At 48.7% G+C, this 15289-nt stretch overlaps 1 protein-coding gene across 1 annotated transcript in view; it reads left to right on the top strand.

Moving 5' to 3' along the window:
• Slc6a11 (solute carrier family 6 member 11) overlaps positions 1–15289 on the top strand; it is a 122950-nt gene that overhangs the window by 29525 nt on the left and 78136 nt on the right. Inside the window, exon 5 of the mRNA XM_038319605.1 lies at positions 3218–3350. Coding sequence (XP_038175533.1) covers positions 3218–3350 — 133 coding nt within the window. The remainder of the gene's footprint in view (positions 1–3217; positions 3351–15289) is intronic.

The following is a 15289-nucleotide window of genomic DNA, read 5'->3' as shown; positions in this document are numbered from 1 at the left end:
TCAATGCCTTTTTACAGATGAGAAAGCCGAGGCCCATAGAGGTGATTCTCTCCAATCAAGGTGGAGCACCTGGCTGGAAACAGAGCTGGGCTTGAGTCCAGCTGTTTGGTATGTGCCAAGGGCTGGAGACACCTGTCCCTATCCCTCTAGGCTGAGCTCTCAGCCTCCAGGTGGAAGTCTCCAGAAAGATGCTAACAGGAGCTCTCTGGATCGTCTCCAGTGCCATTGCCTAGTCCTCAGTTAGTGTGACTTGCATACACTCATCTCCCCAAGCAGCTCTGGCTAGTCCTGAGTGCTGAATGCATCCACTCCGGGCACAGTGTCCAGAGGTCCGGTCCTGGGTCCTTGCCGGCCAGCATGTTGGCAGCAAGCTCTTCCTCATTCAGCTGCCTCTTGTGCTCCAGCGCTTATGGGGGAGGGTCATTAAGAAAGCTTTTTCCCAGGAAGAGCTGTGCCTTCGCCGAGTCTCTGCTGTGGGTGCCCCAGCCCCCACACTCTCAAAAGCTGCCCTTGTGGGTTTCAAAACAGCCCCACAGCCCAGCAAGCTGAGAACCCCATCTACTGAGCCCACTTTTCTCCAGAACCTTCTGGGTGACAATCAGCACTGGTTCAATGTAAAGAAAATAGTTTGAAGATGTTTTCAAATAGAGTCTGATGGAACAAAAGAGCAGTTCATCCACTGTGGCTTTTTGTGTGCTTGCTTCCCAGTTGGGAAATGAGATTGTTCAGTTAAGTAAGGAGGCGCCAGAGGCCTCCGAGGCTTGCAGCTTCCACAATGTGAAGAGGGGTGTTCCGCCAGGTCACTCCAGCAAGTCTACGCTCTCTTTCCTCTCTCTGTCCCTGTGTGTTTTCAAACTTCAGATCCCCAGTTCATCAGATAAGTCCACTAATAGGAAAACACACACACACACACACACACACACACACACACACACACACACACACCTACTAGCTGGGTAAACTGTATGTATTTTCATGAGCTGTCCCAAACCTTGAATAGTCAGAGGAAGAGCGTGCCATGGTATAGCCATGCACAGAGACCCAGGGTATTGTATAGATGTTTTCTCCTCTTCAATTAGTGGGTTGCCCTTTGGGGTGTTTAGAGTAACAATTTATATGACAATAGATGTACACCTGCTACAGGGTTCCTAATATGCACACAGGAGAAGCATTGGGCACCCCGAAATTACATACACAACTTAGGGAGTGATGATATTTCTAGTGAGAAATTCTATCCCTGCAGTAACAACTCAAAGGAGCAAGGAAAGAATATTGTTGCTTTCCACTTTTGAGATCTTTGGGGGAGATGCTCGTTACTGTGGCAAAACTCAGCCTGTCCTGACTACTACAGGAGCCAAAAAAAACTTCCTATAGGAAATTATGTGTAAGACATACTTTGAAGGGTAAATAGAACTGAGCCAGGAGAAGAAGGGAGAGGAGATTTCATCCCCCCAATTCCTGTAAAAAAAAAAATGGCAAAGTTAAAAATGACTCAGATATCAACTGTCACTTTCTTCTCCATTGCTGGGGTTCTGCTTCTCTGAGTCCAAACCTTTCATTTGCTAAGAAGTTCGCAGAGGGCCTGGTCCAGTACTCTAAGGGATCTACTGGGCAAAGATGCTTCTTAGTTTCCACGCTAGACTTTCTTTAAGGCCTTTGTGACATCTTCCAATGAATTCAAGTTGAAGACTGCTAAAACATTAGAAACAAGAACCATGGTTGTTGGGACTGGCCAGTCAGCTCCTTTCTTCTTACTTAGCTTGCACTCTTCCTTTGCCCAGCTTAGTTAACATACTGACCTTCTATTCTTAGAACCGAAGGTAGTGCCCAACACATAGTAGGCCCCTAGTAGAAGTGTGCTGAGGGTTGCTCCTGTTTCTTCCAGCCGTGAGCTGATTTCTAGTAACCCCATGGCTGCCCACAGTCTGATTTTGTTTGGGGGCCTGCCTGATCTTTCCAGCAGGGGCTGGGGCTGTAGGGAGCCTGCTGACCAGTGCTAATTGGTGTCATTGAGTAATTAATGCAGAATCAGACCCGAACTGATTCCCAGGGAGACAGACACTGAGGGTGGCTTTCATGCTTGGTGGGATGGGAGTTCCTTTCTCTGGGGACATTCTCAGAGCACTAAAGGCGACTGGCACCGTCTGCTGGGGGTGGCTTGGCAGCCAGAATTGGGTTCGTGGAGCAAGTGTAGAGGGGGTTTGTGCTGGTGCCATGGTTGAACACAATATGGAGCGTGGCAAGTTTGACTTTAAAGAAACTCAGCCCCGGAGTGGGCTCTGGGAGCCAGGCATGCGTCAGCTCTGAAGAATTGATGGGCCCTTGGAGAAGGCCATGGTAGAGACATTTATGGCATATCTGTTATCCTCACTGCTTTGTGACATTTTGGTATGGGCACCCCTCCCCCTTAACACGGGTCCTCTTCTCCCTTGCCACGGATCCCTCTTCTGTCTGCTCCCACTATTCCATCTGCTCTCTGTGCCCTGTGTCTCTGTTCCACAAATGCACCACACTTGTGTCTCTATAGGTTTAAAGGTTTCACTTGACCTAGAACATCTCCACTCCTCCCTTCAGAGTGTAGACCCTACACTTCTTCTCCCAGGAAGCTTCCAGGGGCTCCCGCAGCAGCAAGAATTGGTTGAGCTATGTTGCAGTAACAAGCAGTCCAGAGATCGGAGTACACAAATCACTTACTGCCTGCACTGTGTCTTGGGCGCTCCCTTAGGAACAGGGCCACTAGAAGCCTCTCCATGACACTCTTTCATAATCACAGCAAAGAGAGAACAGGGAGCTGGAGAGCCATGGCACCTGACTCTGGACGCTTCTCTCTGATTTGACACGTGTTCTATAGTGCTGTGGCCACCCTTGAGTTCAGCAGGGAAGTAATATGGAATCTCCACTTAAAGACTATTTACATAGCAGGGATGTCTCCTAGATATACCAGACTTGATGGGGTAATTCCTAAGTCCATTGTACCACAGATTTTTTTCCCTATTTTTTTAACCATAGCACGGTTCCACAAAACCACCAGTTGGGTTTTGTCTTTCTTAGAGGCCTCCTACCCAGCCCCGTGTCTCACAGTTAGTGAATGACAGTGGGTGCTGGGTGGCAGTATTGGAGGATAACCCATCCTTGTTCCGCTATTGCTCTGGCTCTGCTCCAGGTAGGGGCACAATAGAACATCTTCAGTCAGGTGACTCCCACCCTTTCTCCACAGACGCCGGGTCTTGGCTATATCTGATGGTATTGAGCACATTGGGAACCTCCGTTGGGAGCTGGCATTATGTCTCCTGGCGGCTTGGACCATCTGCTACTTCTGCATCTGGAAGGGAACCAAGTCGACTGGAAAGGTAAGAGGTTAACCGTCGCGCAGCTAGCCGCATGCAGAAGATGGTTTTAACACAAGCTACCGAGTGACCTAATCACCAAGAAACTCACGTTGGAAACAGCGGCTCTAAGTTGAGAGGTAGGAAGATCTTTGGACAATGAGTCCACCCGAGAGCCAAGAGCCGAATTCTTCACATAGGTCTTGCACACTTCAGGGCTATTCTGCTTTGGTTTTCTCCTCTGTAGAATAACAAAGCCTTATCCCACCTCTCTGAGTGAGTCAAGAGTCACATAAGGTACGGTAGGATAAGATGTGTTAAAAACTGGAATATGCCCATCAGCTAGGACTGTAATTCTTACGCTGCTGAGCCTGACTCTGGTTATATACCAGGCAGACAATGCTGGCTTTCCCACCAACCACCCTAGATGTCTATGTCTCATGTTTCTGCAGTGTGGAGGGGGAACAATGACTTCTGTCTGGTAGCCCTGCTGTGCCATATATACCAGGTGGCATCCAGGGTCACAGGCGAGGATGAAAGGGAGATGGAGGTCAATTCTGAGCTGTCTGGGAATTTTATGAGTCCCCTCCACTTGAAGGCTGTTCTGCAGAATCTGCGCCACAGCCTCTTCCAACCACAGGGGAGCTGGAAAGCACAGGGGCCTTGGGTCAGAGTGCAACACAGACTGTGCTATTGCAAGATTGACAGAGGGCGAGAAGTGTGACATTTGTGGCCATGTCCAGCTTGCTTTTATGTTTTCCAAAAAGTAAAAAAAGGAAGGAAGGAAGGAAGGAAGGAAGGAAGGAAGGAAGGAAGGAAGGAATTAAGGAAGGAAGGAAAGAAAAGAAAAACATTGGCAATGTTTAGAACTCACTGTCCGTCCTCCCCCCACCCCCACCCCCCGCTGCTCCTATTCCTGTGGCTGAGCATCGAGCCATTGGTCTCTTGTCTGTAACTCATTTTATGTTCTTATGAGAAATAGGAAAAGAAATATTCCTTGTACCTGAGCCTGCCTGACTCCATCACTCTTAATGGATGTAGGTGACGTGTGTGTTTAAAGTTTTTAAATGGGACAAGAGCTAGAGGTGACACCTCCAAGGACAGAGGGGTCAGCAACTCTGAGTTCCTCTGTGAAAGCATCTCCCCTGAAGCTCCTCAGGGTTGGGTGGGATAAAGAACCTGCTAGGGCGTGGGAGGCAAGGCGGCCCACAGGAGGGAAGTCGGGAGAACACAGAGAGAACTCAGGCAGGAGACTGACACATGAGAAAAACAGTGTGTGCTGAGCGGCTATCACAGAGGCACCAGGGAATCCCAGCAAGAAGAACAAGGACATTTAGGACGCTTGTGTCCATGAAGCCATGGTGATCAGCTAGACTTTGCCTTCTGTGGATTATGATGCCATGAAGACAATAGAATTCCTCTGTTTTTGCAACTAAAGATTGCTGATACGTTTGCTGTACTTTAGACTGTCCCCTTGCTCTCCCCTGTGCCCCTCCTTTAGCTGAAGAGGAGGATAACTGGATGGTTAAGAGCCAGCCTCAGTGGCCAGAGAGCTGGCTAAGCAGTTGAGAGTACGTGGTGCTCTTCCAGGGAACCAGAGTTCAGCTACCAGCATCCATGTTGAGTAGTTGACAGCCTCCTGTAACTCCAGTTCCGTGGAATCTGGTGCCTCTGGCCTCAGCAGGCACCTGTGTATGCACCAATGTTTACACATGTGCACATGCACAAACACGCTTTTGAACATAAATCTTAAGGACAACAACAACAAAAACTCAGAACTCAATCACCATGAATCAATCGCCTGGAATCAGGACTCACTCAATCACCATGAATCAATCGCCTGGAATCAGGACTCAATCATCATGTCTGTCGTTCACTGGCTCTGTTCTAGGGCGCCTGGGTTCACGTCTCTGAGTCCCAGTTTCCCTTCTATAGATGAAGATAAGGTGGGTTGGCTGCATGATGAGACCACAGGGTGCAAGGTTCATGTTAGGGCTTAACAGTGTGATCATTTGCAGGAAGTGCTGAGGGAGCAGAGGTTTTCAAGAATCCTATATAAAGATAGACTATTATTTAAGGAGTGGTTTCTGAGCTGGGAGTGGTCATGCGTGCACACATTTACCTCAGTGCTTAGGAGCTCAATTAGGAGAACTGGGTTCAGAGTCTGCCTGGGCTGCCCAGCAAGACCCTATTTAAAAGAAGAGGAGGGGGAGTGAGAACAGGAAGACAGGGGAAACAAATAGAAGAAAAATGTTAAAAACAGTGTCTGAGTCCCATTATAGACTAGAATAATTCAGTGGGTTTCATGTTTCCATTGCATTTTTTTCCTTATCTATGTGTTGTATGTATGCATTGGGGGATGGGGCATCAGAGGACAGATTGCTGGGGTTATTTCTGTTTCAACTTTTAACAGTGTGGGTCTAAGGGATCAAAGGTACACTGTCAGGCTTCTCAGCCAGTGCTTTCCCTGCTGAACCATCTTCCCAGCCCTCAGTAGGTTTCTAGAAGTGAAGACAGTGCACCCTGCACCATGCCCAGTAAGCTGATGGAAATGCCTCAGGACGGCCACAGATACTGCCTCTTGGAGGTTGTGCCTGGCTCAGTGGGCTTGGCTGGGCAGCAGTGATGTGTGGCACAAGGAGAGCTGAGCCACGTGGGGTTGGTTTATGTACATGAGCTGCCGGTAAGAGCCCAGCATGCGGCCACAGCAAGATACATTTGCCTTCAACTCTTGCACAGACTGTGTGCTGTGGTCTGAGGTGGTGGGCAGCCCAGGTGTCGGAGAACCCCTACTGCATGACTGGGCTCTAGGAAGGGCAGGCGCAGGCTGGGGAATTTCAGATGAAGCTGCCAAGAAAGAGGAGGAGGAGAAGCAAGCACATCTGTAGCCATGTCTTCCCTCCTGGCCCTTCGCTTGGTGGGGGATGGTACACCTGCCTTGGACACCTCACTCCTCCTTTGGGGAATTAGTGTCCTGATTCACAGGTGGAGAACCAAGACGGAATGATCAACCAGCCTGGCTATAGGTGTCTTGTGACTGTGACTCAGCCTCCCCTCAGAACTTTGGCCTCTGCTTCTCTAGGACTCTTCTTTTCCCCCCTGTAGCCTGGAACTTTCTGTGTAGTTGAAGATGACCCTGAACTCTTGATCCTCCGGCCTCCACCTCCTGAGTGTTGGGATTGCAGATGTGTGCCACGACACCCATTGGCATACCCTTGACTGACATGTAGACTATTTTAACATCACGAGGGCATAGCTTCCTTGGCCCCCTTTGCCACATCTTTGATAGAAATGACAACCACAGCTACAGTCATAACCAGAGTTCTTGGCGAAGCAATGCCATTCACTGTGCTGGGTCTTGTGGCTATTCCACTCAGGCCTTGGAATATCCCTGCAAGACGGGAGCTCGGTAGCCCTGTTTGCAGAGACAGCAGATGGATTAGCTAACTCAAGTACCCTCAAGCAGGAAGCAGCAGATGGGGCTGAAATCCTAGCACTGGTGACCGTATAGCCCATGTTCTGCATAAGGGCACAGTTACACCATCTGCAGCATCCTGAGAACAATGATGGCTTTCTTGTGACCTAATTAGGAAGAGGTTAAAGAGACTGCTTAGCACGTAGTAGGTAATATGCAGTTGCTGCATATGTCTGAACAAATGCTTTTCAAAGCAGTACCGATGCTAAATCTTGTGAGCGGATGGTCCATACTCTTGCAGGCTGGGGTCCATAGGAACTCTCTGTGTCCCCAAGGCCACAGTGACATGCAGAGTGAGAGCTATTTTGCACCAAACCCACACTACCCTGACTTTATGCATGAAAAAGCTGAGGCATGGAAACAAAGGTGGGACCTGTCCAGTGTCACAGACTGAGTGTGTCAGGCCAGGCCCTCAGCTTTTTATGAATGGTGGCATTCCAAGGTCACACCTAGCAACTTACGGAGAATGAGAAGCCCTGTGTTGTTGGGTACACTTAGTGTGTGTTGGGTGGGGTATATGGCATGGACTAGCTTCTGTATTTTACCCACTGCATCTTGGATATGAATCTGGAACCTAGAAGTCTTTTGGATTCTGTACAAAAGCATCTGGAAATAAAACATGGGGTCATCTGAGATGTCCTATGTAGGGCAGTGGTTGCCCCTGGACCCAGTATGGGGATCCTGGCCAGAGCCATTCACAAGACATTCTCCAAAGGAAGGAGGCATCCATCTTCTCTGGACTGTTAAGGTCTCTGGATAGGTTGGTATCTCCTCTTCGTCACCTTCCTGAGAATCCAGCATGCCTCCCAGAAGCAGAGCTCAGCAGACATGTCTAGCTGACATGCTCATTAATGTGAGTAAAGTTCCTGCTCCCTCCTTTCTACAAGCTAAAAACTGCTCCTGAGTTTAGCACAATTTTTTCAGTTCTTCCCATAGTGAGGGAGGCAGATACTACTGGCATGGCCTCATAATCAATGGATTTAGGAACAGATCACCAGCATACAGATCCCAGGGGAAGCTGTGGCATACCACAGGCCAAGTCTCCATCACTGTACAACAGAGACAGTGTTCAAGATGGCCAGGATGAGCCACAAGGCTTCTCTGGCATTGATATCTCCCCTAGAAGATACCTGACAGCACAGAGGCCAGCCCTCCATATCTTCTGGAGTTCAGTGAATAAACCCAACCTCAGAAGAAACTTCTCCCAGTGGAAGGGATGCAGGAAAGGGCTGTCGCCCACTTGTTGCTTTATAAGCCTGGTGGAGTGCCCGGATCCCACTCTGTGCCAGTGAAGACAGTGAATAGTGTGGTCCTCAGTGAGCATGCAGTGTGCAGTCCTCAAGGGCAGGTAATATGCAGCCTGGGAGAGTGTGCATGCTAATATAAGCAATTGTAATTGAGTGCCCGGATGCTGATCCTCAACAAGTCAGCTCCTAAGGCCTTCTAGAGCCTCTAGAATTCGCTTCGTTCACCTCTGGGGGCATCTCTGTTTTTAAGGCAAAACTCTTCCAAGTTATGGATGACCATAAAGTTGGTCCAAGGCCATTCACTGACCAAGAACATCACTAATATTCAAATTCATGTCTTTACCTGTTCTGTGCCCTAGTGAGGAACAGTGTGCAACAGAATCAAGGACAACACCTTGAATCTGAGCCATGGGCGCTGCTCATTCATCACTCTCCTTTCCTGCCTCAGAAAAATAGGTTTCCATCTTCTCTATTGATACTGTGGGAGCTCCAGAAGTTTCATATGGATTAAAAGGAAAACTAAACAGTTTGTTAATCATCTTGTAAGTCCTGGATGAACAAGGCTGAATCAGACTCATTACCTCCCAGGTGATAAAGTGTCACTGTGGTCTTAGTACCAAGGACCCAGATCATTGATGTGACTTTGTGGTTTTTTTGTGTCCATGTTTTAGAAATCTACCAAACTTACCATGCCTGCCTTTCCTCTCAACTCCCCTTCCTAGTCCAAGAGGCACAAAACCACTAAGTCATTTTGGTCAACTCTACTAGCCTCTCACCCAGTTATCGGCCAAGTCTGCTGAAAACCTTTGTACAGACAAAAACACTTTTGTGCGTAGACCAACACACTCAAGTGCCGTGTGTCAATGAAGCACAAATTGCAAGTGAACTCTTGAAGCCCTTCTTTCATGCCGTCCAAGTGGAACACTGTGTGCATGTTGGTGCAGTGGCTTGCTGTTCTTTTGCTTGTAGCTCTGTGTATTCCAAAGCTTTCTGTCTGCATTCTCCTGGCGTGGCTTTGCTAGGCCTTCATCTAACCCAGCAGTTGGCCCACTGTGGCTTCAGCAGATCTGACCCACTGCCTGAATCTTGAAGCTGCACCTGATCACTCCAGTGTTAGCCAGCTGCTGCATGTAGCGGGACTGAGGAACCACAAGTGGCCCACAAAGACTTCACTTGTAGGCTGAGCATCCCTTATCCAAACATATGAAATCCAAAAATATTCCAAAATCCAAAGCCTCCCCAGAAGACTGATGTGACACCTAAAGAAATTCCATATTTTGCAACTTTGTTTCATACACAGATTTATTGAAATATATAAAAGTTCCCTTAGGCTGTGTATTTAAGATGTGTAAGAGTATAGTTGAATTTTTTTGTTTAGTCTTGAACCCATAGCCAAGTTATTATATGTATAATCATCCAAAATATGTACAAATAACCCAACCTAAAAATATGAAGTCACAAACAGTTCTGGTTGCAAACATTTTAATAGCTTTGATAAGTTCAATAGGATAGTCCAATCTAAACTGATTCTGTGAACAATTTCCCTTTTAATAAAAGGTGACTGAAAGCTGCTGTCACCTAATGCATGGGCCATTTCAACCACTGAGACGCAACAGTGACTGTGAAGGATCCTTCACACACACACACACACACACACGTGACTGCTATATGCATATGTGCACATACACAACACACATGAAAAACATATATATATACATATAGGCACATATACCCAAGTCACATATATACATGTGCACATAAACATTCAGATAAGCACATACACATACATACACATACAGACAAATATGCACATGTCCACACATATAAACTCATATACATACATGTAAATATATACATATAAACATGCACACAATACACATATGCACACATGTGCATACTCATATACAGACATAGACACACATATATGCCCATGTGCACATACCCAAATGCACACAGATACATACATGTAGATATATACAATCATATATATGTGCAAGCACACATACATATACATACACATAAACATATATACAAATGTATATACAGGCATACACGTGCACTATATACACAGACACACCTGTATACATATGCATACATACACACAGACACATGCACACATGTACACATAGATACAATCACATACACACTTATGCACACACATATACACACATATAAACATATACACACACACCCATGTCCCCACACCTACATTGATAAACACACACTGCTTGTTTTGGCTCCTCATACAATAGCTCCCAAGTCTAGAAGCTCTTCAACATGGTTGACATTTAGTTTGCTATTTTGTCAATGCTGGGATACAGCCCAGAGCCTTAGGCATGGTATGCAAGCTATTCTACCATAGAGCTCCCAGCCCAGCCCAGTACTTATTTTTAGGGGGCCTGATCCTTCTGTTCATGCCTTCATAACCCAGCAGGTGTTGGCTGAGCAGCCACTGTGCACTGCACACTAGGTGGGGGCTCTTTTCAGTAGCAAGTGGCAGTCTATGGAACCTTTGATTTCTTGCAAAGGGGGGAACTAAGTGACAGGAATTTTGTTTGATGGGTGATAGGGTCTGGTAGAAGGATGTGGAAGGGCCTCCCCAGAGACAGCATGGAACCACGGCTGAGGTTTAAGCCACATGTTGCAACTCCCCAAGTGGGGAGGCCCTGATGAAGTCAGGAACATTGCAAAGCAAGGGCAAGAGTTGATGACTGACAGACAGGGAGATGAGCAGAGACTTGAATCTGACTTCCTGCTCTGTGCAAAGGGGTGGGACGAGGAGACCTTTGGGGCAGAGGAACATGGCTGACTTTCTGCCTGTTGTTAAGGGGTTGGTGGAGGAGAGACTGAGGCCATCACTGCTCACAGATGAGCAGGGAGGTGGTGACAGATGCATGGGGCACACAGATTCCATCGGAAACCCCTTTAGGGTGGCGTTCTTGCTCTGCATGCATAGGATACTTGAGCCTCTGCTGTCTTCCACCTTTTGAGCAGGGGTGGCCAGCCCAGCTTCTGGCTTAGACACTTGGTTTTCAGTCGAGAGCTGTCCCACCCAGCAGATACAAAGCACCCTCCGGCTGTCCCAATGCCTCCTCTTCAGCTGGCATCCTCTCCTTCCCTGTTTCTTCTGTCCTTCACCGTGGATGATTTATGGATTTTTCCCCCTCGTTTCCTGGTCTCCAGGAGCAGTGGTTGGGAGGGGAGGACCTATAAAAACAATTCTGGTCCCTTCCCACCTCCCCCTGCTGTCCCTTCAGAGGAAGCTGCAGGATTAGCTGGGGTTTGAAGAAGAAGCCTGTCTTTTCATGGCTCTGGGGCTCTGTTGTTATTCTTTTCAAAGCCCCAGGACACCAAGGCAGGGGGAAAAAAGTTAAAAAAAAAAAAGATAAATAAAAGCCACACACACAGACAGACACACACACACACTCACAGACAGACACCCTCACCCAGAACAGCTGCAAACAGCCTTGAATTGAGTTTGTTTTCTTTCCCTCATTCACCCACAAGGAGAGGAACTGGGGGTGACACAAGGACTCCCAAACAGACCTTGTCATCCGTCTCGTCTGGATGTTAGAAGTAGTGAGGCAGATAACTGAAGGGCGCCTCCTTCATCTTGACTCTTAACCCATTCTGTCCCCACACAAATCTGCAAGGAGGGCGCTGCCATTGTCCACATTGTGTCAATCAGAAGACAGTCTCACAGGCTGGAGCCTGCAGGTCCTGGAGGATGCTGTCAGCATCAGAGTCCCTGGGGCTCTGGGAAAAACTGGCGTATGGAGGCCTGCGGACGCAGGTTTTGTAGATGGAGCTGCCAATGGAGACAGCCTGAGGGGCTCAGAGGACTCTGCCCTCCCCATCAACACTGAAGCATAGCTGACAGCGAAGACAGGAAGTCTCACATGAGTGGTCTATGCATCAGGAACGCCATGTAAAGTGCCTAATAGATTTAGTGGGGCATGAAGGGGGAGTGAATGGAGCAGGGGAGTTAAAGAGAGAGAAATGTAAGAGAGCAAAGGACAAGCCCAGACCAAGACCTGGACAGCCCTGCCTGCCAGTCCTCAAGCAGCCTTGCTTGGCGTTGGGGCTGCCCCAGTGGCGGGTGATGTCTGCTTTCAGAGAGGAAACTGGAGCGATCATGAGAAGCATGCAGAGCACCCCAGCAGCTGCCATGTGAAGATTCCAGCCAGGGTCCTCCAAACTCGAGGGTCCAGAAGCCACACCACAATGTCGGGGTGCTACTCACACTGCTGCAGTTCGGGAGAGGGGTAGATTGTGACATTAAGTCAAAAGAGTCTAGCATCCAATTCAGCCCTTTCTCTGGTGTTGAATAGCTGGGCTTCACCTTTAGCGGGAGGCTGGCAGCAAGGGGACTTGGAAGAGAGGAAGCTTTGCTACTCAGTAATACCGTCTTTATTAAAGCACAAAGGCCCCCCAAAGTCCGAGTGATTGCTGTGGGGAGGGTGTTCTGCAGGCCCAGCCAGCTCTGGAGAAAGCCTGCAGGAGCTCAAGTGGGGCCTGAGGGGAGGTAGGCACTGTTAACCCTTTCCAGTCCTTCCTTGGCACTGGGCACTGTGTGGAGTCTCAACCCTGTGTGGATTGGTGGTCTCCTAGGGACATAGGGCACCATGCATCCTGCAAGGTGGACACAGAATAACCAGAAAGACTTCTCCCAGCAGAGACAGGCACTTGGGAAACCAAGCCAGAAATGAAGGGAGCTTTTGCTCTGTGCGCACACGGTGTTAGCACTGTCGGAGATCCCTGTGATGGTAGAGGTGACAGTCTACATGTAGCAAGCAGATGTCAGGAGTCCTGCCCCTTCACTTTAACCATGTTGTTACTCCAGTCTCAGTTTCCTCCTCTGTCAAGGTGAGTTTAACAAGTGCAGAGTCGTGGAAGTGTATTCTCTAGCGAGTAGTGCAGGGTAGGAGGACAAGGTTGTGGGCCAGCTCTGTGGCTATGGCAGAACCATAGTAAGGAAATGTCATGGGGACACACAGGGTGTGTCGAGATGCTTGCTAGGGAGCTACAGATGGGTGACCAAGTCACAACTGTCATGCTGTGGGTGTCCCCACACACTGTCACCTGCAGACCATCGGCTAGCTCACTCTGTGATGAATGGGACCTGCTCCATTTAGGGAACTGCCGTATCCCCCTGTTTCAGCCTCACTGCCACCACCGGGGTTAGCCTGCACCCGCTCAGAGAACAGAGCTGTGTGCGCACTTTGATGCTTTAGTCAATGAGGAATTCACACCACAGCAGTGCTGGAGATTAACGGTGAGCTGTAGGTTCCTGTCGGTTATACCAGAGGCACTGTCATGTCACAGCCCAGGTGGTCTCTCCATGCTGATGCTGGTGGCCCTAGCTGAATAACGTCTAGCATGTTTCACTAGTGATGAGGATATACACGGCTGCTTTATGGTTTCCTATACTGCACGTTTGATAGTGACTTTCGGGTGTTTTCCTGTACACAGAACCAGGCTAACAGCCTTCCTCCTCTTTCCTTCCTCCTTGTAGACAGTGAGAAAGATCCACCACATGCAGGTCAGGGATGCTGAGAGCAGCCATGTCTTTGACCGCAAAGGAAGTCACACAGAGGCACCAAATAATACGGACTGATTGAGTGGTCCAGAGAGCATGGGATGCCTATTGTGTGCAAAGACCTGCTGTGACAAGGTGACAAGCCACAGCGTTTCCTGGGAAACAGTGGTGGGAAATGCTGTTCTGGGGAAGAGGATGAACGTGGGCAAAAGTGGGTGAAAATGTGGAGTGGGTAAGAACGTGTGTGAGACCGTTGTCTGAGAACCAGCTCTTAGTGGAGGGTGACCACTGAATAAGGGGGAAACAGACCCATCTGACAGCATTCACATAGGCCTAGGATCCAGGTTCAGGCCAACAGAGCTAAGGATCATCATTCTAGACACCTACAGTGCTCCTGACATGGAAGCGTGACACTCTGCTGTCCTGCGATTCAGCCTTCACAGCAGGTGTGTGTGTGTAGGCAATCCCACTTTAGGAATGGCACTGAGGTCCAGAGAGGTCAACCACATATAAAGTCACACAGCCAGCAGATGACTCAGGGTTCAACCCATCTGCCATGATGCCTGGCTAGCTAGTGCACCGTACAAAATCGCATTGCTCATCAGCACACGAGGAAAGCAGAAACCCAAGTGCTTTGCCCCTGGCCCCTGGCAGATGGGGTTTTAAATGTAACTCTGCCCTCCAGGGTGACCACTGACCCTTCTTTGCCTCTTGAGATGTAAGGAAACCTACCTTGTCATGAGGTTTCTAGAAGGTGCTTCATGTAAAAATGCTCTAGGCTTGCGTAGCAGGCGTGATGTCTAGGTTCGCTGGAACTGTGAATTCTCTCTGCCTTGCTGAGCTCATTCTCTGGCTCCATATAGGTAAATTTGAGCCCCTCACCTGTGAATATTCACAGAGCCCTTTAGCAAAAAATAACAGATAATGGCTGTTAAGCAGACATGTGTTTTCAGACAGTGGAGGTGACGTGGATAGGCCTCACGCTGTGCCCTGTACTGTGACAGCAGCTGTCTTCCTTCCCGTGTGACAACCTCAGGTGTGTAATGAATGAGAGCCCCTAGTGAGAACATTGGGGTACATGACAATTCACTCTCCAGAAGCCAGCAAAGTCTCCCCCAATAAATCATTTGTGTTTGGCCCAGTGTGCTGATCGTAGTCCCAGGAAGCTCTTGCTCCACGCCAGGTCAGCCCAGATGCTCAGGGCGCCTTAACCGTCTCAGAGCTGCCAGTGCCTCCTGCCTGTAGCAGGGGTTTAATAGCACACCTTACCCTGCCTGAGATGCCAGTCACACATAGTCAGCCTGCTTGACTCAGTTCCAGAAAACCTAGTTGTGTTACAGGAAAAGCCAAAGACAAAGGCTTGTACGTCCAGCACATCTGTAAAGATGTCAAAATTCTCGAGCGGGCAAGACAACACAATGAGGCCCACCAGAAGTGACTCCAGCTGTGAGGGCCACGCATAGAATTGAGGCAGAATGGCAGCCCGGAATGCCCGGGACTACTGCTCTGGATCGTCAATCATGGAGGAAGGGCTTCAAGTGAGCACAGACATTAATTTAGAGTCCCTACGGCTGCCATGCCATAAGCATGCTGCGCAGGAGTGGTGCCCTGGTCAGGAGGGTTTGGGGATGTTGACGCTGCAACATGACTTACCTGAAAGGAGGTATGGTGTTTGGATGGCCTGCCTTAACCCACCTTGAGT

Source organism: Arvicola amphibius, chromosome 2, assembly GCF_903992535.2.
Source record: "Arvicola amphibius chromosome 2, mArvAmp1.2, whole genome shotgun sequence".
In the NCBI taxonomy this organism is placed as follows: domain Eukaryota; kingdom Metazoa; phylum Chordata; class Mammalia; order Rodentia; family Cricetidae; genus Arvicola; species Arvicola amphibius.
This window is presented reverse-complemented; position numbering and strand designations above follow the sequence as displayed.